Source organism: Amblyomma mixtum, chromosome 1, assembly GCF_055824585.1.
Source record: "Amblyomma mixtum isolate Tamu chromosome 1, ASM5582458v1, whole genome shotgun sequence".
In the NCBI taxonomy this organism is placed as follows: Eukaryota; Metazoa; Arthropoda; class Arachnida; order Ixodida; family Ixodidae; genus Amblyomma; species Amblyomma mixtum.
This window is the reverse complement of record NC_143012.1, coordinates 153,601,283-153,621,762: the sequence shown is the minus strand read 5'-3', so window position 1 is coordinate 153,621,762 and position 20,480 is coordinate 153,601,283. Positions and strand designations below refer to the sequence as shown.

General features: G+C 52.5%; 1 protein-coding gene, 17 non-coding genes and 2 pseudogenes across 18 annotated transcripts; all 20 read left to right on the top strand.

Moving 5' to 3' along the window:
* The first annotated feature begins 1,414 nt into the window (after positions 1-1,414).
* LOC149368345 (uncharacterized) lies at positions 1,415-19,092 on the top strand. The gene is made up of 3 exons (XM_089575540.1): positions 1,415-1,421; positions 14,489-15,152; positions 19,053-19,092. Exons 1-3 carry the CDS (start codon positions 1,415-1,417, stop codon positions 19,090-19,092), a joined length of 711 nt encoding a protein of 236 aa, XP_089431666.1.
* Positions 2,721-2,839, top strand: LOC149368362 (5S ribosomal RNA; annotated as a pseudogene).
* LOC149368361 (5S ribosomal RNA) lies at positions 3,435-3,553 on the top strand. Its single transcript, XR_016287916.1, has one exon. It is a non-coding gene; the product is annotated as a 5S ribosomal RNA (ribosomal RNA).
* Positions 4,099-4,217, top strand: LOC149368360 (5S ribosomal RNA). Its single transcript, XR_016287915.1, has one exon. It is a non-coding gene; the product is annotated as a 5S ribosomal RNA (ribosomal RNA).
* LOC149368359 (5S ribosomal RNA) lies at positions 4,764-4,882 on the top strand. The gene has a single exon (XR_016287914.1). It is a non-coding gene; the product is annotated as a 5S ribosomal RNA (ribosomal RNA).
* LOC149368358 (5S ribosomal RNA) lies at positions 5,429-5,547 on the top strand. The gene has a single exon (XR_016287913.1). It is a non-coding gene; the product is annotated as a 5S ribosomal RNA (ribosomal RNA).
* On the top strand, positions 6,142-6,260 carry LOC149368357 (5S ribosomal RNA). Its single transcript, XR_016287912.1, has one exon. It is a non-coding gene; the product is annotated as a 5S ribosomal RNA (ribosomal RNA).
* LOC149368356 (5S ribosomal RNA) lies at positions 6,806-6,924 on the top strand. The gene has a single exon (XR_016287911.1). It is a non-coding gene; the product is annotated as a 5S ribosomal RNA (ribosomal RNA).
* Positions 7,520-7,638, top strand: LOC149368355 (5S ribosomal RNA). Its single transcript, XR_016287910.1, has one exon. It is a non-coding gene; the product is annotated as a 5S ribosomal RNA (ribosomal RNA).
* On the top strand, positions 8,183-8,301 carry LOC149368354 (5S ribosomal RNA). Its single transcript, XR_016287908.1, has one exon. It is a non-coding gene; the product is annotated as a 5S ribosomal RNA (ribosomal RNA).
* LOC149368353 (5S ribosomal RNA) lies at positions 8,898-9,016 on the top strand. Its single transcript, XR_016287907.1, has one exon. It is a non-coding gene; the product is annotated as a 5S ribosomal RNA (ribosomal RNA).
* Positions 9,564-9,682, top strand: LOC149368352 (5S ribosomal RNA). The gene has a single exon (XR_016287906.1). It is a non-coding gene; the product is annotated as a 5S ribosomal RNA (ribosomal RNA).
* LOC149368351 (5S ribosomal RNA) lies at positions 10,228-10,346 on the top strand. Its single transcript, XR_016287905.1, has one exon. It is a non-coding gene; the product is annotated as a 5S ribosomal RNA (ribosomal RNA).
* On the top strand, positions 10,892-11,010 carry LOC149368350 (5S ribosomal RNA). The gene has a single exon (XR_016287904.1). It is a non-coding gene; the product is annotated as a 5S ribosomal RNA (ribosomal RNA).
* LOC149368349 (5S ribosomal RNA) lies at positions 11,557-11,675 on the top strand. The gene has a single exon (XR_016287903.1). It is a non-coding gene; the product is annotated as a 5S ribosomal RNA (ribosomal RNA).
* Positions 12,271-12,389, top strand: LOC149368348 (5S ribosomal RNA). The gene has a single exon (XR_016287902.1). It is a non-coding gene; the product is annotated as a 5S ribosomal RNA (ribosomal RNA).
* On the top strand, positions 12,986-13,104 carry LOC149368347 (5S ribosomal RNA). Its single transcript, XR_016287901.1, has one exon. It is a non-coding gene; the product is annotated as a 5S ribosomal RNA (ribosomal RNA).
* LOC149368346 (5S ribosomal RNA) lies at positions 13,649-13,767 on the top strand. Its single transcript, XR_016287900.1, has one exon. It is a non-coding gene; the product is annotated as a 5S ribosomal RNA (ribosomal RNA).
* Positions 19,093-19,230: 138 nt separating the features above from the next.
* LOC149368344 (5S ribosomal RNA) lies at positions 19,231-19,349 on the top strand (annotated as a pseudogene).
* Positions 19,350-19,944: 595 nt separating this feature from the next.
* LOC149368343 (5S ribosomal RNA) lies at positions 19,945-20,063 on the top strand. Its single transcript, XR_016287899.1, has one exon. It is a non-coding gene; the product is annotated as a 5S ribosomal RNA (ribosomal RNA).
* Positions 20,064-20,480: the final 417 nt, after the last annotated feature.

Here is a 20,480-nt window from a genome sequence, read left to right as displayed (position 1 = left end):
CGATGTTACAGAGCGAAAAATCGATGGACACGTAGCAACATTAGGATTTGGCAGCAGTGGGAGCTCACTAAAGAAACTTTAAAATTAAAAGCAATAGAAAGAGCCACCTGTATACGTCATGAAGAAAAAAAAGAGGAAATGGAGCTAAAGGCACTGCTTCAGAAGATGATCAAACAAGAATGCCGAGCGCCTGGTCAATGGATAGAAGACATAAGAAAAACCAAACAAAAGTTACAGCTTATCGAAGAAGAACGTTATCGGGGAGCGCTGGTGAGGGCAAGGGCAGAAGACGTGGCCGCAGGGGAAGCGCCAACGAAACGAGCGCTTGGTTTAGAAAAAGCCCGTGCCGAAAGAAACCACATTAACGAAATAGAATGGAGAGGTGTTTCAAAAACGGACATCGATCATATCAAAGCAGCCTTTTTCGCGCATTACCAGGCGCTCTTCGCATTGCATCCGGTAGACGTTGTCACTTTTAAGGAGGCGTTTCTGGCCGAGATGCCGCGCCTGGACGACGAAACTAAAGACAGATTAGAGCAGGCGATAACTCAATTGGAAGTTGAGCAAGCAATAGACAGCTTAAACCCTGGTAAGTCGCCTGGACCGGACGGGTACAGCGCGGCATTCTACAAAGAATTTAAGCATGAAATTTCCCCGGTCTTGACGGTCATCTTTAATGAAGCCTTTAAACTAAAATCACTGCCTCCGTCCTATGGCTCGTCCCATACTGTGCTGATTCCGAAAACGGACGACACAGACAGATTACGACTGGTAGCAGCATATCGACCCATAGCACTCACTAACGTCGAGTACAAAATTTACATGAAGGTTTTGGCACGAAGGTTGCAGACCGTGATCCATTTATTAGTTGGTCCGCATCAGACCTGCGGGATTAAAGGGCGGTCCATTTTTACAAATATCCACGTTGCGCGCAGTGTATTAGAATGCTGTGATGACACTAATGATCAGGTAGCTATACTCCAGATAGATTTAGAAAAGGCTTTTGACTGCGTTGCCCATGAACTTTTGTTTGCAGTATTAGGCCATGTTAACGTTGGTTCTGTTATTCGCGAGGGTGTGGCCCTGGCATACCGGAACTGCACGATGAGATTGATCGTTAACAAGAGTCTGGGGGCCCCCATTAGCGTGCAGCGTTCGGTGCGCCAGGGCTGTCCCCTCAGCCCCCTTTTATTTTGTATTTATGTGGAGACCCTTTGTTTAAAGATACTGAAAAACAGGAGTATTACCGGATTCAGATTACAAGCAGCCGAAGTGAAGCTCTTGGCGTACGCTGATGACATTGCTGTGTTTGCCGTTGACAAGAGAGGAATAAGCGAGGCTGTTCAATGTGTACGGGATTTCAGCCAAGCTACAGGCAGCGGGGTTAACTGGTCGAAGTGCCTCGGGCTTTGGCATGGACGGTGGGCATCTACGCCCGAACGGTTTGCTAGCGTGCCTTGGACGACGACACCAGATAAGTACTTGGGCGTTCCGCTCGATGCTTACCGTGACAGTGAACATTATTGGACAGGACAGGTCAAAGAGACACGGGAGAGAGCTGATAAGTGGAAAGGAACGACCTTGTCGATTTTCGCCAGAGCCACTGTTTGCAACCTGTTCTTTATCAGCAGGCTCTGGTACGTAATGCAGGTGTTGCACTGTTCACGGTTAAGTATTCAAAAGCTACACCGAATTTTCGCCGTCTTTATCTGGTCGTCTGAATGGGAGCGCTGCAGCCGAACCAACCTGTTCCGACGAGTACCAGACGGGGGGTTGGGATTGGGCCATTTGTTTTTGCGACAGCTGGTCAATCGTTTTTTGTTTTTTAGGGACACAAGAGAACCTTTTTTGCGTACCGTATGCCAAGTTAGGCTGCGGCATCTACTTCCAGAGTACATAGTCGGAACTGCTGAGGTGTATAGTAGGGTCACCGGTTTTTACCGGGAAGTCGTAGCCAGTGTAAGGTTTCTTTCCGCGCGATTTTCCAATGACTTTCTGTCCAGTGTGAAACGAAAGAAACTGTACCGTGCCTTGTGCGATGTAGTCTTCCCCGAGCCCTTGTACAGGGCCTTGTACAGTGGAGGCCCAGGCAAAGATGTTTTAAAGAGAGTTAAAAAAATGCAGGTGCCGCCTGGAACAAAAACCTTCTTTTTTAAATTGCACACCGGGACCTTACCGGTTAAAAAATTTTTAGAGGGAAAGGAATTGTTTTTACCCTGGGGATCTCACTGTTTAATTTGCAGAAAGCCGGAAACAATAGACCATGTATTTTTACACTGTTGGGAAGGGGTTTATTTTTGGGATGTATTGCAGCGAACATTAAAGAAAGAATTTCCACTAGACCCGTATGGCATCCGGTTCTTATGTGTTGAAAATGAGGATGGGGTGCCTTTCGATTTAATAATGCTGACAGGCCTCCACTGTATATGGCGCTCCAGAATGGCAGGCTGGCATTGTGACAGTGACGCAAGACCTGCCAGAATTTACTTTCGCGAAAGTATGGAGATGTTTCTGGCCATTCAGAAAGCCGCTGCGGAGCCTCCGGAGTGGCTCTCAAGACTAGAGCCGCTCTGTACGTTGCGTGAATTTTAATTGGACGAAGCCAGATTTATGCTGGCTGACCACAAGTCGTGTGTACATAGTTATTGTCTTTTGTTGATTGTTTGTGTTGTCCAGTGTTTTGTGTCAAAGCCAGGCAATAAAGAAAAAAAAAAAAAAAAAAAATCGGCCATACCATGTTGAATACGCCGGTTCTCGTCCGATCACCGAAGCTAAGCAGCATTGGGCTCGGTCAGTACTTGGGAGGGAGACCACCTGGGAACACCGAGTGCTGATGGCATTTCTTTTGCATTTTTATTCGCCCTTCACGTTTTTTTTTTTCTGTCATAGTTGCGCAGTGTCTCAGGCAACTATAGGAGGTGACGTTATTTTGTTATCGATAATACAATCTCATCGGCAACGTGTCCAACGTGTAGTACGTGCGGACGCTAATACAATCTCATCGGCAACGTGTCCAACGTGTAGTACGTGCGGACGCGAAACTGTGGCAAAACTCGAAGCGAACCCGTGGCGTCTCGGCTGTCATTCTGACGTCTGCCGCGGCGGGTACACTGCAGATTAAACTCTAGCAAAGCCCCAAGATAGCTGGGAGGCCCAGTGTGCGCATAACACTGCGCAGAAGCGCACAATATGCGCCCACCGCACCATGCACCGCACCCACTGCCGGTCCATGTGTAAACAACACAGGCTCGCTCCCGCTGCTCTTTCCGTGCATGCCGCAGTGGTTTAGGTTCGCCAGAACGGCTGAGAAAAGCGCAGGGCAGGTAACTGCACGCTTGGCGGCTGTTGCCACGAGCGAGGGAAGTATCCATGCGCAGTTTTGCATCCTCGAGGGCCAAACACAGTACATAAAGACTCGGAAAGCACTGTCTCTCGCCATCGGCCATACCATGTTGAATACGCCGGTTCTCGTCCGATCACCGAAGCTAAGCAGCATTGGGCTCGGTCAGTACTTGGGAGGGAGACCACCTGGGAACACCGAGTGCTGATGGCATTTCTTTTGCATTTTTATTCGCCCTTCACGTTTTTTTTTTCTGTCATAGTTGCGCAGTGTCTCAGGCAACTATAGGAGGTGACGTTATTTTGTTATCGATAATACAATCTCATCGGCAACGTGTCCAACGTGTAGTACGTGCGGACGCGAAACTGTGGCAAAACTCGAAGCGAACCCGTGGCGTCTCGGCTGTCATTCTGACGTCTGCCGCGGCGGGTACACTGCAGATTAAACTCTAGCAAAGCCCCAAGATAGCTGGGAGGCCCAGTGTGCGCATAACACTGCGCAGAAGCGCACAATATGCGCCCACCGCACCATGCACCGCACCCACTGCCGGTCCATGTGTAAACAACACAGGCTCGCTCCCGCTGCTCTTTCCGTGCATGCCGCAGTGGTTTAGGTTCGCCAGAACGGCTGAGAAAAGCGCAGGGCAGGTAACTGCACGCTTGGCGGCTGTTGCCACGAGCGAGGGAAGTATCCATGCGCAGTTTTGCATCCTCGAGGGCCAAACACAGTACATAAAGACTCGGAAAGCACTGTCTCTCGCCATCGGCCATACCATGTTGAATACGCCGGTTCTCGTCCGATCACCGAAGCTAAGCAGCATTGGGCTCGGTCAGTACTTGGGAGGGAGACCACCTGGGAACACCGAGTGCTGATGGCATTTCTTTTGCATTTTTATTCGCCCTTCACGTTTTTATTTTTCTGTCATAGTTGCGCAGTGTCTCAGGCAACTATAGGAGGTGACGTTATTTTGTTATCGATAATACAATCTCATCGGCAACGTGTCCAACGTGTAGTACGTGCGGACGCGAAACTGTGGCAAAACTCGAAGCGAACCCGTGGCGTCTCGGCTGTCATTCTGACGTCTGCCGCGGCGGGTACACTGCAGATTAAACTCTAGCAAAGCCCCAAGATAGCTGGGAGGCCCAGTGTGCGCATAACACTGCGCAGAAGCGCACAATATGCGCCCACCGCACCATGCACCGCACCCACTGCCGGTCCATGTGTAAACAACACAGGCTCGCTCCCGCTGCTCTTTCCGTGCATGCCGCAGTGGTTTAGGTTCGCCAGAACGGCTGAGAAAAGCGCAGGGCAGGTAACTGCACGCTTGGCGGCTGTTGCCACGAGCGAGGGAAGTATCCATGCGCAGTTTTGCATCCTCGAGGGCCAAACACAGTACATAAAGACTCGGAAAGCACTGTCTCTCGCCATCGGCCATACCATGTTGAATACGCCGGTTCTCGTCCGATCACCGAAGCTAAGCAGCATTGGGCTCGGTCAGTACTTGGGAGGGAGACCACCTGGGAACACCGAGTGCTGATGGCATTTCTTTTGCATTTTTATTCGCCCTTCACGTTTTTTTTTTTCTGTCATAGTTGCGCAGTGTCTCAGGCAACTATAGGAGGTGACGTTATTTTGTTATCGATAATACAATCTCATCGGCAACGTGTCCAACGTGTAGTACGTGCGGACGCGAAACTGTGGCAAAACTCGAAGCGAACCCGTGGCGTCTCGGCTGTCATTCTGACGTCTGCCGCGGCGGGTACACTGCAGATTAAACTCTAGCAAAGCCCCAAGATAGCTGGGAGGCCCAGTGTGCGGATAACACTGCGCAGAAGCGCACAATATGCGCCCACCGCACCATGCACCGCACCCACTGCCGGTCCATGTGTAAACAACACAGGCTCGCTCCCGCTGCTCTTTCCGTGCATGCCGCAGTGGTTTAGGTTCGCCAGAACGGCTGAGAAAAGCGCAGGGCAGGTAACTGCACGCTTGGCGGCTGTTGCCACGAGCGAGGGAAGTATCCATGCGCAGTTTTGCATCCTCGAGGGCCAAACACAGTACATAAAGACTCGGAAAGCACTGTCTCTCGCCATCGGCCATACCATGTTGAATACGCCGGTTCTCGTCCGATCACCGAAGCTAAGCAGCATTGGGCTCGGTCAGTACTTGGGAGGGAGACCACCTGGGAACACCGAGTGCTGATGGCATTTCTTTTGCATTTTTATTCGCCCTTCACGTTTTTTTTTTCTGTCATAGTTGCGCAGTGTCTCAGGCAACTATAGGAGGTGACGTTATTTTGTTATCGATAATACAATCTCATCGGCAACGTGTCCAACGTGTAGTACGTGCGGACGCTAATACAATCTCATCGGCAACGTGTCCACCGTGTAGTACGTGCGGACGCGAAACTGTGGCAAAACTCGAAGCGAACCCGTGGCGTCTCGGCTGTCATTCTGACGTCTGCCGCGGCGGGTACACTGCAGATTAAACTCTAGCAAAGCCCCAAGATAGCTGGGAGGCCCAGTGTGCGCATAACACTGCGCAGAAGCGCACAATATGCGCCCACCGCACCATGCACCGCACCCACTGCCGGTCCATGTGTAAACAACACAGGCTCGCTCCCGCTGCTCTTTCCGTGCATGCCGCAGTGGTTTAGGTTCGCCAGAACGGCTGAGAAAAGCGCAGGGCAGGTAACTGCACGCTTGGCGGCTGTTGCCACGAGCGAGGGAAGTATCCATGCGCAGTTTTGCATTCTCGAGGGCCAAACACAGTACATAAAGACTCGGAAAGCACTGTCTCTCGCCATCGGCCATACCATGTTGAATACGCCGGTTCTCGTCCGATCACCGAAGCTAAGCAGCATTGGGCTCGGTCAGTACTTGGGAGGGAGACCACCTGGGAACACCGAGTGCTGATGGCATTTCTTTTGCATTTTTATTCGCCCTTCACGTTTTTTTTTTCTGTCATAGTTGCGCAGTGTCTCAGGCAACTATAGGAGGTGACGTTATTTTGTTATCGATAATACAATCTCATCGGCAACGTGTCCAACGTGTAGTACGTGCGGACGCGAAACTGTGGCAAAACTCGAAGCGAACCCGTGGCGTCTCGGCTGTCATTCTGACGTCTGCCGCGGCGGGTACACTGCAGATTAAACTCTAGCAAAGCCCCAAGATAGCTGGGAGGCCCAGTGTGCGGATAACACTGCGCAGAAGCGCACAATATGCGCCCACCGCACCATGCACCGCACCCACTGCCGGTCCATGTGTAAACAACACAGGCTCGCTCCCGCTGCTCTTTCCGTGCATGCCGCAGTGGTTTAGGTTCGCCAGAACGGCTGAGAAAAGCGCAGGGCAGGTAACTGCACGCTTGGCGGCTGTTGCCACGAGCGAGGGAAGTATCCATGCGCAGTTTTGCATCCTCGAGGGCCAAACACAGTACATAAAGACTCGGAAAGCACTGTCTCTCGCCATCGGCCATACCATGTTGAATACGCCGGTTCTCGTCCGATCACCGAAGCTAAGCAGCATTGGGCTCGGTCAGTACTTGGGAGGGAGACCACCTGGGAACACCGAGTGCTGATGGCATTTCTTTTGCATTTTTATTCGCCCTTCACGTTTTTTTTTTTCTGTCATAGTTGCGCAGTGTCTCAGGCAACTATAGGAGGTGACGTTATTTTGATATCGATAATACAATCTCATCGGCAACGTGTCCAACGTGTAGTACGTGCGGACGCTAATACAATCTCATCGGCAACGTGTCCAACGTGTAGTACGTGCGGACGCGAAACTGTGGCAAAACTCGAAGCGAACCCGTGGCGTCTCGGCTGTCATTCTGACGTCTGCCGCGGCGGGTACACTGCAGATTAAACTCTAGCAAAGCCCCAAGATAGCTGGGAGGCCCAGTGTGCGCATAACACTGCGCAGAAGCGCACAATATGCGCCCACCGCACCATGCACCGCACCCACTGCCGGTCCATGTGTAAACAACACAGGCTCGCTCCCGCTGCTCTTTCCGTGCATGCCGCAGTGGTTTAGGTTCGCCAGAACGGCTGAGAAAAGCGCAGGGCAGGTAACTGCACGCTTGGCGGCTGTTGCCACGAGCGAGGGAAGTATCCATGCGCAGTTTTGCATTCTCGAGGGCCAAACACAGTACATAAAGACTCGGAAAGCACTGTCTCTCGCCATCGGCCATACCATGTTGAATACGCCGGTTCTCGTCCGATCACCGAAGCTAAGCAGCATTGGGCTCGGTCAGTACTTGGGAGGGAGACCACCTGGGAACACCGAGTGCTGATGGCATTTCTTTTGCATTTTTATTCGCCCTTCACGTTTTTTTTTCTGTCATAGTTGCGCAGTGTCTCAGGCAACTATAGGAGGTGACGTTATTTTGTTATCGATAATACAATCTCATCGGCAACGTGTCCAACGTGTAGTACGTGCGGACGCGAAACTGTGGCAAAACTCGAAGCGAACCCGTGGCGTCTCGGCTGTCATTCTGACGTCTGCCGCGGCGGGTACACTGCAGATTAAACTCTAGCAAAGCCCCAAGATAGCTGGGAGGCCCAGTGTGCGCATAACACTGCGCAGAAGCGCACAATATGCGCCCACCGCACCATGCACCGCACCCACTGCCGGTCCATGTGTAAACAACACAGGCTCGCTCCCGCTGCTCTTTCCGTGCATGCCGCAGTGGTTTAGGTTCGCCAGAACGGCTGAGAAAAGCGCAGGGCAGGTAACTGCACGCTTGGCGGCTGTTGCCACGAGCGAGGGAAGTATCCATGCGCAGTTTTGCATCCTCGAGGGCCAAACACAGTACATAAAGACTCGGAAAGCACTGTCTCTCGCCATCGGCCATACCATGTTGAATACGCCGGTTCTCGTCCGATCACCGAAGCTAAGCAGCATTGGGCTCGGTCAGTACTTGGGAGGGAGACCACCTGGGAACACCGAGTGCTGATGGCATTTCTTTTGCATTTTTATTCGCCCTTCACGTTTTTTTTTTTTCTGTCATAGTTGCGCAGTGTCTCAGGCAACTATAGGAGGTGACGTTATTTTGTTATCGATAATACAATCTCATCGGCAACGTGTCCAACGTGTAGTACGTGCGGACGCTAATACAATCTCATCGGCAACGTGTCCAACGTGTAGTACGTGCGGACGCGAAACTGTGGCAAAACTCGAAGCGAACCCGTGGCGTCTCGGCTGTCATTCTGACGTCTGCCGCGGCGGGTACACTGCAGATTAAACTCTAGCAAAGCCCCAAGATAGCTGGGAGGCCCAGTGTGCGCATAACACTGCGCAGAAGCGCACAATATGCGCCCACCGCACCATGCACCGCACCCACTGCCGGTCCATGTGTAAACAACACAGGCTCGCTCCCGCTGCTCTTTCCGTGCATGCCGCAGTGGTTTAGGTTCGCCAGAACGGCTGAGAAGAGCGCAGGGCAGGTAACTGCACGCTTGGCGGCTGTTGCCACGAGCGAGGGAAGTATCCATGCGCAGTTTTGCATCCTCGAGGGCCAAACACAGTACATAAAGACTCGGAAAGCACTGTCTCTCGCCATCGGCCATACCATGTTGAATACGCCGGTTCTCGTCCGATCACCGAAGCTAAGCAGCATTGGGCTCGGTCAGTACTTGGGAGGGAGACCACCTGGGAACACCGAGTGCTGATGGCATTTCTTTTGCATTTTTATTCGCCCTTCACGTTTTTTTTTTTTCTGTCATAGTTGCGCAGTGTCTCAGGCAACTATAGGAGGTGACGTTATTTTGTTATCGATAATACAATCTCATCGGCAACGTGTCCAACGTGTAGTACGTGCGGACGCGAAACTGTTGCAAAACTCGAAGCGAACCCGTGGCGTCTCGGCTGTCATTCTGACGTCTGCCGCGGCGGGTACACTGCAGATTAAACTCTAGCAAAGCCCCAAGATAGCTGGGAGGCCCAGTGTGCGCATAACACTGCGCAGAAGCGCACAATATGCGCCCACCGCACCATGCACCGCACCCACTGCCGGTCCATGTGTAAACAACACAGGCTCGCTCCCGCTGCTCTTTCCGTGCATGCCGCAGTGGTTTAGGTTCGCCAAAACGGCTGAGAAAAGCGCAGGGCAGGTAACTGCACGCTTGGCGGCTGTTGCCACGAGCGAGGGAAGTATCCATGCGCAGTTTTGCATCCTCGAGGGCCAAACACAGTACATAAAGACTCGGAAAGCACTGTCTCTCGCCATCGGCCATACCATGTTGAATACGCCGGTTCTCGTCCGATCACCGAAGCTAAGCAGCATTGGGCTCGGTCAGTACTTGGGAGGGAGACCACCTGGGAACACCGAGTGCTGATGGCATTTCTTTTGCATTTTTATTCGCCCTTCACGTTTTTTTTTTCTGTCATAGTTGCGCAGTGTCTCAGGCAACTATAGGAGGTGACGTTATTTTGTTATCGATAATACAATCTCATCGGCAACGTGTCCAACGTGTAGTACGTGCGGACGCGAAACTGTGGCAAAACTCGAAGCGAACCCGTGGCGTCTCGGCTGTCATTCTGACGTCTGCCGCGGCGGGTACACTGCAGATTAAACTCTAGCAAAGCCCCAAGATAGCTGGGAGGCCCAGTGTGCGCATAACACTGCGCAGAAGCGCACAATATGCGCCCACCGCACCATGCACCGCACCCACTGCCGGTCCATGTGTAAACAACACAGGCTCGCTCCCGCTGCTCTTTCCGTGCATGCCGCAGTGGTTTAGGTTCGCCAGAACGGCTGAGAAAAGCGCAGGGCAGGTAACTGCACGCTTGGCGGCTGTTGCCACGAGCGAGGGAAGTATCCATGCGCAGTTTTGCATCCTCGAGGGCCAAACACAGTACATAAAGACTCGGAAAGCACTGTCTCTCGCCATCGGCCATACCATGTTGAATACGCCGGTTCTCGTCCGATCACCGAAGCTAAGCAGCATTGGGCTCGGTCAGTACTTGGGAGGGAGACCACCTGGGAACACCGAGTGCTGATGGCATTTCTTTTGCATTTTTATTCGCCCTTCACGTTTTTTTTTTCTGTCATAGTTGCGCAGTGTCTCAGGCAACTATAGGAGGTGACGTTATTTTGTTATCGATAATACAATCTCATCGGCAACGTGTCCAACGTGTAGTACGTGCGGACGCGAAACTGTGGCAAAACTCGAAGCGAACCCGTGGCGTCTCGGCTGTCATTCTGACGTCTGCCGCGGCGGGTACACTGCAGATTAAACTCTAGCAAAGCCCCAAGATAGCTGGGAGGCCCAGTGTGCGCATAACACTGCGCAGAAGCGCACAATATGCGCCCACCGCACCATGCACCGCACCCACTGCCGGTCCATGTGTAAACAACACAGGCTCGCTCCCGCTGCTCTTTCCGTGCATGCCGCAGTGGTTTAGGTTCGCCAGAACGGCTGAGAAAAGCGCAGGGCAGGTAACTGCACGCTTGGCGGCTGTTGCCACGAGCGAGGGAAGTATCCATGCGCAGTTTTGCATCCTCGAGGGCCAAACACAGTACATAAAGACTCGGAAAGCACTGTCTCTCGCCATCGGCCATACCATGTTGAATACGCCGGTTCTCGTCCGATCACCGAAGCTAAGCAGCATTGGGCTCGGTCAGTACTTGGGAGGGAGACCACCTGGGAACACCGAGTGCTGATGGCATTTCTTTTGCATTTTTATTCGCCCTTCACGTTTTTTTTTTTCTGTCATAGTTGCGCAGTGTCTCAGGCAACTATAGGAGGTGACGTTATTTTGTTATCGATAATACAATCTCATCGGCAACGTGTCCAACGTGTAGTACGTGCGGACGCGAAACTGTGGCAAAACTCGAAGCGAACCCGTGGCGTCTCGGCTGTCATTCTGACGTCTGCCGCGGCGGGTACACTGCAGATTAAACTCTAGCAAAGCCCCAAGATAGCTGGGAGGCCCAGTGTGCGCATAACACTGCGCAGAAGCGCACAATATGCGCCCACCGCACCATGCACCGCACCCACTGCCGGTCCATGTGTAAACAACACAGGCTCGCTCCCGCTGCTCTTTCCGTGCATGCCGCAGTGGTTTAGGTTCGCCAGAACGGCTGAGAAAAGCGCAGGGCAGGTAACTGCACGCTTGGCGGCTGTTGCCACGAGCGAGGGAAGTATCCATGCGCAGTTTTGCATCCTCGAGGGCCAAACACAGTACATAAAGACTCGGAAAGCACTGTCTCTCGCCATCGGCCATACCATGTTGAATACGCCGGTTCTCGTCCGATCACCGAAGCTAAGCAGCATTGGGCTCGGTCAGTACTTGGGAGGGAGACCACCTGGGAACACCGAGTGCTGATGGCATTTCTTTTGCATTTTTATTCGCCCTTCACGTTTTTTTTTTTCTGTCATAGTTGCGCAGTGTCTCAGGCAACTATAGGAGGTGACGTTATTTTGTTATCGATAATACAATCTCATCGGCAACGTGTCCAACGTGTAGTACGTGCGGACGCTAATACAATCTCATCGGCAACGTGTCCAACGTGTAGTACGTGCGGACGCGAAACTGTGGCAAAACTCGAAGCGCACCCGTGGCGTCTCGGCTGTCATTCTGACGTCTGCCGCGGCGGGTACACTGCAGATTAAACTCTAGCAAAGCCCCAAGATAGCTGGGAGGACCAGTGTGCGCATAACACTGCGCAGAAGCGCACAATATGCGCCCACCGCACCATGCACCGCACCCACTGCCGGTCCATGTGTAAACAACACAGGCTCGCTCCCGCTGCTCTTTCCGTGCATGCCGCAGTGGTTTAGGTTCGCCAGAACGGCTGAGAAAAGCGCAGGGCAGGTAACTGCACGCTTGGCGGCTGTTGCCACGAGCGAGGGAAGTATCCATGCGTAGTTTTGCATCCTCGAGGGCCAAACACAGTACATAAAGACTCGGAAAGCACTGTCTCTCGCCATCGGCCATACCATGTTGAATACGCCGGTTCTCGTCCGATCACCGAAGCTAAGCAGCATTGGGCTCGGTCAGTACTTGGGAGGGAGACCACCTGGGAACACCGAGTGCTGATGGCATTTCTTTTGCATTTTTATTCGCCCTTCACGTTTTTTTTTTTTCTGTCATAGTTGCGCAGTGTCTCAGGCAACTATAGGAGGTGACGTTATTTTGTTATCGATAATACAATCTCATCGGCAACGTGTCCAACGTGTAGTACGTGCGGACGCTAATACAATCTCATCGGCAACGTGTCCAACGTGTAGTACGTGCGGACGCGAAACTGTGGCAAAACTCGAAGCGAACCCGTGGCGTCTCGGCTGTCATTCTGACGTCTGCCGCGGCGGGTACACTGCAGATTAAACTCTAGCAAAGCCCCAAGATAGCTGGGAGGCCCAGTGTGCGCATAACACTGCGCAGAAGCGCACAATATGCGCCCACCGCACCATGCACCGCACCCACTGCCGGTCCATGTGTAAACAACACAGGCTCGCTCCCGCTGCTCTTTCCGTGCATGCCGCAGTGGTTTAGGTTCGCCAGAACGGCTGAGAAAAGCGCAGGGCAGGTAACTGCACGCTTGGCGGCTGTTGCCACGAGCGAGGGAAGTATCCATGCGCAGTTTTGCATCCTCGAGGGCCAAACACAGTACATAAAGACTCGGAAAGCACTGTCTCTCGCCATCGGCCATACCATGTTGAATACGCCGGTTCTCGTCCGATCACCGAAGCTAAGCAGCATTGGGCTCGGTCAGTACTTGGGAGGGAGACCACCTGGGAACACCGAGTGCTGATGGCATTTCTTTTGCATTTTTATTCGCCCTTCACGTTTTTTTTTCTGTCATAGTTGCGCAGTGTCTCAGGCAACTATAGGAGGTGACGTTATTTTGTTATCGATAATACAATCTCATCGGCAACGTGTCCAACGTGTAGTACGTGCGGACGCGAAACTGTGGCAAAACTCGAAGCGAACCCGTGGCGTCTCGGCTGTCATTCTGACGTCTGCCGCGGCGGTAACAGTGCAGATTAAACTCTAGCAAAGCCCCAAGATAGCTGGGAGGCCCAGTGTGCGCATAACACTGCGCAGAAGCGCACAATATGCGCCCACCGCACCATGCACCGCACCCACTGCCGGTCCATGTGTAAACAACACAGGCTCGCTCCCGCTGCTCTTTCCGTGCATGCCGCAGTGGTTTAGGTTCGCCAGAACGGCTGAGAAAAGCGCAGGGCAGGTAACTGCACGCTTGGCGGCTGTTGCCACGAGCGAGGGAAGTATCCATGCGTAGTTTTGCATCCTCGAGGGCCAAACACAGTACATAAAGACTCGGAAAGCACTGTCTCTCGCCATCGGCCATACCATGTTGAATACGCCGGTTCTCGTCCGATCACCGAAGCTAAGCAGCATTGGGCTCGGTCAGTACTTGGGAGGGAGACCACCTGGGAACACCGAGTGCTGATGGCATTTCTTTTGCATTTTTATTCGCCCTTCACGTTTTTTTTTTTCTGTCATAGTTGCGCAGTGTCTCAGGCAACTATAGGAGGTGACGTTATTTTGTTATCGATAATACAATCTCATCGGCAACGTGTCCAACGTGTAGTACGTGCGGACGCTAATACAATCTCATCGGCAACGTGTCCAACGTGTAGTACGTGCGGACGCGAAACTGTGGCAAAACTCGAAGCGAACCCGTGGCGTCTCGGCTGTCATTCTGACGTTTGCCGCGGCGGGTACACTGCAGATTAAACTCTAGCAAAGCCCCAAGATAGCTGGGAGGCCCAGTGTGCGCATAACACTGCGCAGAAGCGCACAATATGCGCCCACCGCACCATGCACCGCACCCACTGCCGGTCCATGTGTAAACAACACAGGCTCGCTCCCGCTGCTCTTTCCGTGCATGCCGCAGTGGTTTAGGTTCGCCAGAACGGCTGAGAAAAGCGCAGGGCAGGTAACTGCACGCTTGGCGGCTGTTGCCACGAGCGAGGGAAGTATCCATGCGCAGTTTTGCATCCTCGAGGGCCAAACACAGTACATAAAGACTCGGAAAGCACTGTCTCTCGCCATCGGCCATACCATGTCATTCTACTTCCAGCCACCGTGCGTGACGGACGCAGAATCATGGGCTCCCACGGAGCGGCGATAGCGGCCGTTGCCGGCCGCGGAAACAGGTCCGCCAGCGACGCAGATAAGGATTACGAGATCGTTCTGCCTACCCTGCCCACCGGACGTGTTGTGTTAAACACGGTTTTTCTGCACGGGGACGTGCGTGTGAGACCCTACAGGGTCGAAGACTTCAGGGACGCCCTAGCCAACGTTGGTGCGCTCCCCGACGTCGTGGCGTTGGGAGCGTACCAGATAAACCACGTGTGGGCTGTGACCTTCAGCAGCGCCGACGCCGCAAAGAAACTGGCCGCCATGAAGGAGCTGGAAGTCAAGGGACGCCGCTGTATCGTTTTTGACCCAGAGGACCACCAGGTCAAGCTGCGACTGCACTGGATGCTTCACGGCGTCGCCGACGAGGACATCCGTACGGCATTCGCGGCGTTCGGCAACGTGACCGAGGTCACCCGGGAGCGTTGGCGCGTCGCTGGCATGAAGGAGAAGGGTTCCACCACGAGGACCGTGCTCCTAAAGATGAAGCCAGGCATTAAGGTAGACGACCTGCCCCACCAGGTTCGAGTTGCTGGCGAGTTGGCTCTCGTGGTGGTGCCCGGGCGGCCGATGCAGTGTCTGCGGTGTGGCGGCGCGGGGCACGTGCGCCGTGATTGCAAGGTGCCCAGGTGCTCGAAGTGCCGACGCTACGGTCACTCCGAGGCCGACTGCGTGCGCACCTACGCGTCAGCTACCGGGCGTGTAGCGGCGAGCGACTCCGCAGAGCTCATGGACGTTGTCGAGGCGGAGGAAGCAGCCAGCGGCATCGACGACACGGGCAAAACGGCGGGGGTTGAGCCTGCGGTTTCGACCAGCAACACCGACGCGGCTGGCGCAAAGGAGAGCGGGTCGCCCATCTGTGACCAACCTTTGACGCCTCTGGAGACGCCCAAAGATAACCCGAGCCCCCCTGAGCACGTGGAAACGGAAACAAAGGCGGCCAGCGAGAACCGCGACGAGAAGGCCGACGCCCGCGTGAACACCGGCGTGACCACCCCTGCGAAGCGTCCGCACACCGAGACCAAGGCCGACGGGGAGATGGCAGCAGAGTCCAGCGTGGAGGAACCGCCGACAAAGACGCCCCAAGCACGACGACTCAGTCTGCGACCGCGCCCGAAGGTTCCGGATGACAGGCGTTACGGCGGCAAGGCGCCGCCTGACCAGGTCCATGTGCTCGCGCCGGATGACACCGGCGGCGACGGCATCGTCTAGCGATATGCTGGGCGCGGGAGGTAAGCACCATGCTTTCGGTCCCTTCTTCTTAAGTTGAAATGGCTTCCGCAACTCCGTTCAAAGTCGCCACCTTAAATGTCAGAGGCCTGGCAGGCAAAAGAAAACAAAGCCAGCTGTACCGACTTATAACGGAGCAAGATATTGATATATTAGCGGTGCAGGAAACTAAAGTCGATGGTGAGGAAGAGACCGGGAGCATGGTGCGACGTTTCACGTCTAGGTATTTTGCCGTCGTTAGCCATACTGTAGGCACATCGGCTGGCTGTATTCTTTTTGTTAAGAAGTTGCCGGGGATAGAAGTACACGGTCATCATTCGTGCCTGTCGGGTCGATACGTGTCCATCGATTTTTCGCTCTGTAACATCGACTGGCGCATTGTTTGTCTGTATGCACCTAATGTAGTTGATGGCCGAGCCGCGTTTTTTGAAAGCGTCGAAGAACGGCTTCGCACGGACAGGCAGCTCATTGTTATGGGCGATTACAACTGTGTTCTTAGTGCGCGCGACAAGACAAGCGTCCGAGGTTTCAGGGATAAAAGCACCGAAGTGTTGTTACGAATGATTGTGAACTGCAACCTCGAGGATGTTGCAGAGTGTCTTGAAGGAACGCGTGCTGTAAGGTACACACGATTCGAGGGCACAAGTCACGCACGGCTAGACCGAATTTATGCATCCGCGGAAACGGTCCCTAAATGCAATAGTTATGCAGTTCTGCCGGTTTCATTTTCTGACCACTGTTTGGTTCAATGCTGCATAGGATTCATTAAGAAGGGGAATGGTTTTTCATGGGAAATGTGGAAGTTAAATGAGAAGCTACTCCAGGACGAATTTTATAACCGTGCTGTAAGGGAAGAAATAGCAAAAATAGAACCAAGTAGTAACATGAGGATTTGGCAGCAGTGGGAGCTCACTAAAGAAACTTTAAAATTAAAAGCAATAGATAGAGCTACCTGTATACGTCATAAAGCAAAAAAAGAGGAAATGGAGCTAAAGGCACTGCTTCAGAAGATGATAAAACAGGAATGCCGAGCGCCTGGTAAATGGATAGAAGACATAAGGAAAACCAAACAAAAGTTACAGCTTATCGAAGAAGAACGTTATCGGGGAGCGCTGGTGAGGGCAAGGGCAGAAGACATGGCCGTAGGGGAAGCGCCAACGAAACGAGCGCTTGGTTTAGAAAAAGCCCGTGCCGAAAGAAACCACATAAACGAAATAGAATGGAGAGGTGGTTCTAAAACGGACATCGATCATATCAAAGCAGCTTTTTTCGAGCATTACCAGGCGCTCTTCGCATTGCATCCGGTAGACGTTGTCACTTTTAAGGAAGCGTTTCTGGCCGAGATGCCGCGCCTGGACGACGAAACTAAAGACAGATTAGAGCAGGCGATAACTCAATTGGAAGTTGAGCAAGCAATAGACAGCTTAAACCCTGGTAAGTCGCCTGGACCGGACGGGTTCAGCGCGGCATTCTACAAAGAATTTAAGCATGTAATTTCCCCGGTCTTGACAGTCATCTTTAATGAAGCCTTTAAACTAAAATCACTGCCTCCGTCCTATGGCTCTTCCCATACTGTGCTGATTCCGAAAACGGACGACACAGACAGATTGCGACTGGTATCAGCATATCGACCCATAGCACTCACTAACGTCGAGTACAAAATTTACATGAAGGTTTTGGCACGAAGGTTGCAGACCGTGATCCATTTATTAGTTGGTCCGCATCAGACCTGCGGGATTAAAGGGCGGTCCATTTTTACAAATATCCACGTTGCGCGCAGTGTATTAGAATGCTGTGATGACACTAATGATCAGGTAGCTATACTCCAGATAGATTTAGAAAAGGCTTTTGACTGCGTTGCCCATGAACTTTTGTTTGCAGTATTAGGTCATGTTAACGTTGGTTCTGTTATTCGCGAGGGTGTGGCCCTGGCATACCGGAACTGCACGACGAGATTGATCGTTAACAAGAGTCTGGGGGCCCCCATTAGCGTGCAGCGTTCGGTGCGCCAGGGCTGTCCCCTCAGCCCCCTTTTATTTTGTATTTATGTGGAGACCCTTTGTTTGAAAATACTGAAAAACAGTAGTATTACCGGTTTCAGTTTACAAGCAGCCGAAGTAAAGCTCTTGGCGTACGCTGATGACATAGCTGTGTTTGCCGTTGACGAGGGAGGCATAAGCGAGGCTGTTCAATGTGTACGCGATTTCAGCCAAGCTACAGGAAGCGGGGTTAACTGGTCGAAGTGCCTCGGGCTTTGGCACGGAAGCTGGGCATCTACGCCCAAACGGTTTGCCAGTGTGCCTTGGACGACGACGCCAGATAAATACTTGGGCGTTCCGCTCGATGCTTATCGTGACAGCGAACAGTATTGGACAGGACAGGTCAAAGACACACGGGAGAGAGCAGATAAGTGGAAAGGAACAGCCTTGTCGATTTTCGCCAGAGCCACTGTTTGCAACTTGTTCTTTATCAGCAGGCTCTGGTACGTAATGCAGGTGTTGCACTGTTCACGGCTAAGCATTCAAAAGCTGCACCGAATTTTCGCCGTTTTTATCTGGTCGTCTGAATGGGAGCGCTGCAGCCGGACCAACCTGTTCCGACGGGTTCAAGACGGCGGGCTGGGACTGGGCCATTTGTTTTTGAGACAGCTGGTCAATCGTTTTTTGTTCTTTCGGGACACCAGAGACCCGTTTTTGCGTACCGTATGCCAAGTTAGGCTGCGGCATCTGCTTCCAGAGTACATAGTCGGAACTGCTGAAGTTTACAGTAGGGTCACCGGTTTTTATCGGGAAATCGTAGCCAGTGTAAGGTTTCTTTCCGCGCGGTTTTCAAATGACTTTCTGGCGACTGTGAAACGAAAGAAACTGTACCATGCTTTGCGCGATGTTGTTTTCCCAGTGCCCTTGTACAGGGCCTTGTACAGTGGAGGCCAATGCAAAGATGTTTTGAAGAGAGTGAAAAAAATGCAGGTGCCGCCAGGAACAAAAACCTTCTTTTTTAAGCTGCACACCGGAACCTTGCCGGTTAAAAAATTTTTAGAGGGAAAGGATTTATTTTTACCCTGGGGTTCTCACTGTTTAATTTGCAGAAAGCCGGAAACAATAGACCATGTATTTTTACACTGTTGGGAAGGGGTTTATTTTTGGGATGTATTGCAGCGAACCCTAAAGAAAGAATTTCCACTAGACCCGTATGGCATCCGGTACTTATGTGTTGACAATGAGGATGGGGTGCCTTTTGACTTAATAATGCTGACAGGCCTCCACTGTATATGGCGCTCCAGAATGGCAGGCTGGCATTGTGACAGAGACGCAAGACCTGCCAGAATTTACTTTCGCGTATGTATGGATATGTTTCTGGCCATTCAGAAAGCCGCTGCTGACCCTCCAGAGTGGCTCTCAAGACTAGAGCCGCTCTGTACATTGCGTGAATTTTAATTCGACGAAGCCAGAATCATGCTGGCTGACCACGAGGCCTATGTACAAAGCGTTTATTGTGTTTGTTGATTTTCTGTGTCAAAGCCAGGCAATAAAGAAAAAAAAAAAAAAAATCGGCCATACCATGTTGAATACGCCGGTTCTCGTCCGATCACCGAAGCTAAGCAGCATTGGGCTCGGTCAGTACTTGGGAGGGAGACCACCTGGGAACACCGAGTGCTGATGGCATTTCTTTTGCATTTTTATTCGCCCTTCGCGTTTTTTTTTTTCTGTCATAGTTGCGCAGTGTCTCAGGCAACTATAGGAGGTGACGTTATTTTGTTATCGATAATACAATCTCATCGGCAACGTGTCCAACGTGTAGTACGTGCGGACGCTAATACAATCTCATCGGCAACGTGTCCAACGTGTAGTACGTGCGGACGCGAAACTGTGGCAAAACTCGAAGCGAACCCGTGGCGTCTCGGCTGTCATTCTGACGTCTGCCGCGGCGGGTACACTGCAGATTAAACTCTAGCAAAGCCCCAAGATAGCTGGGAGGCCCAGTGTGCGCATAACACTGCGCAGAAGCGCACAATATGCGCCCACCGCACCATGCACCGCACCCACTGCCGGTCCATGTGTAAACAACACAGGCTCGCTCCCGCTGCTCTTTCCGTGCATGCCGCAGTGGTTTAGGTTCGCCAGAACGGCTGAGAAAAGCGCAGGGCAGGTAACTGCACGCTTGGCGGCTGTTGCCACGAGCGAGGGAAGTATCCATGCGCCGTTTTGCATCCTCGAGGGCCAAACACAGTACATAAAGACTCGGAAAGCACTGTCTCTCGCCATCGGCCATACCATGTTGAATACGCCGGTTCTCGTCCGATCACCGAAGCTAAGCAGCATTGGGCTCGGTCAGTACTTGGGAGGGAGACCACCTGGGAACACCGAGTGCTGATGGCATTTCTTTTGCATTTTTATTCGCCCTTCACGTTTTTTTTTTTTCTGTCATAGTTGCGCAGTGTCTCAGGCAACTATAGGAGGTGACGTTATTTTGTTATCGATAATACAATCTCATCGGCAACGTGTCCAACGTGTAGTACGTGCGGACGCGAAACTGTGGCAAAACTCGAAGCGAACCCGTGGCGTCTCGGCTGTCATTCTGACGTCTGCCGCGGCGGGTACACTGCAGATTAAACTCTAGCAAAGCCCCAAGATAGCTGGGAGGCCCAGTGTGCGCATAACACTGCGCAGAAGCGCACAATATGCGCCCACCGCACCATGCACCGCACCCACTGCCGGTCCATGTGTAAACAACACAGGCTCGCTCCCGCTGCTCTTTCCGTGCATGCCGCAGTGGTTTAGGTTCGCCAGAACGGC

What these genes read in the sequence shown, in the direction of transcription:
- LOC149368345 (XM_089575540.1), top strand. An exon ending in ACCTACGCGTCAGCTACCGG is followed by an intron (nt 15,153 to 19,052) that starts GCGTGTAGCGGC and finishes CTGGCCATTCAG; the next exon opens with AAAGCCGCTGCTGACCCTCC.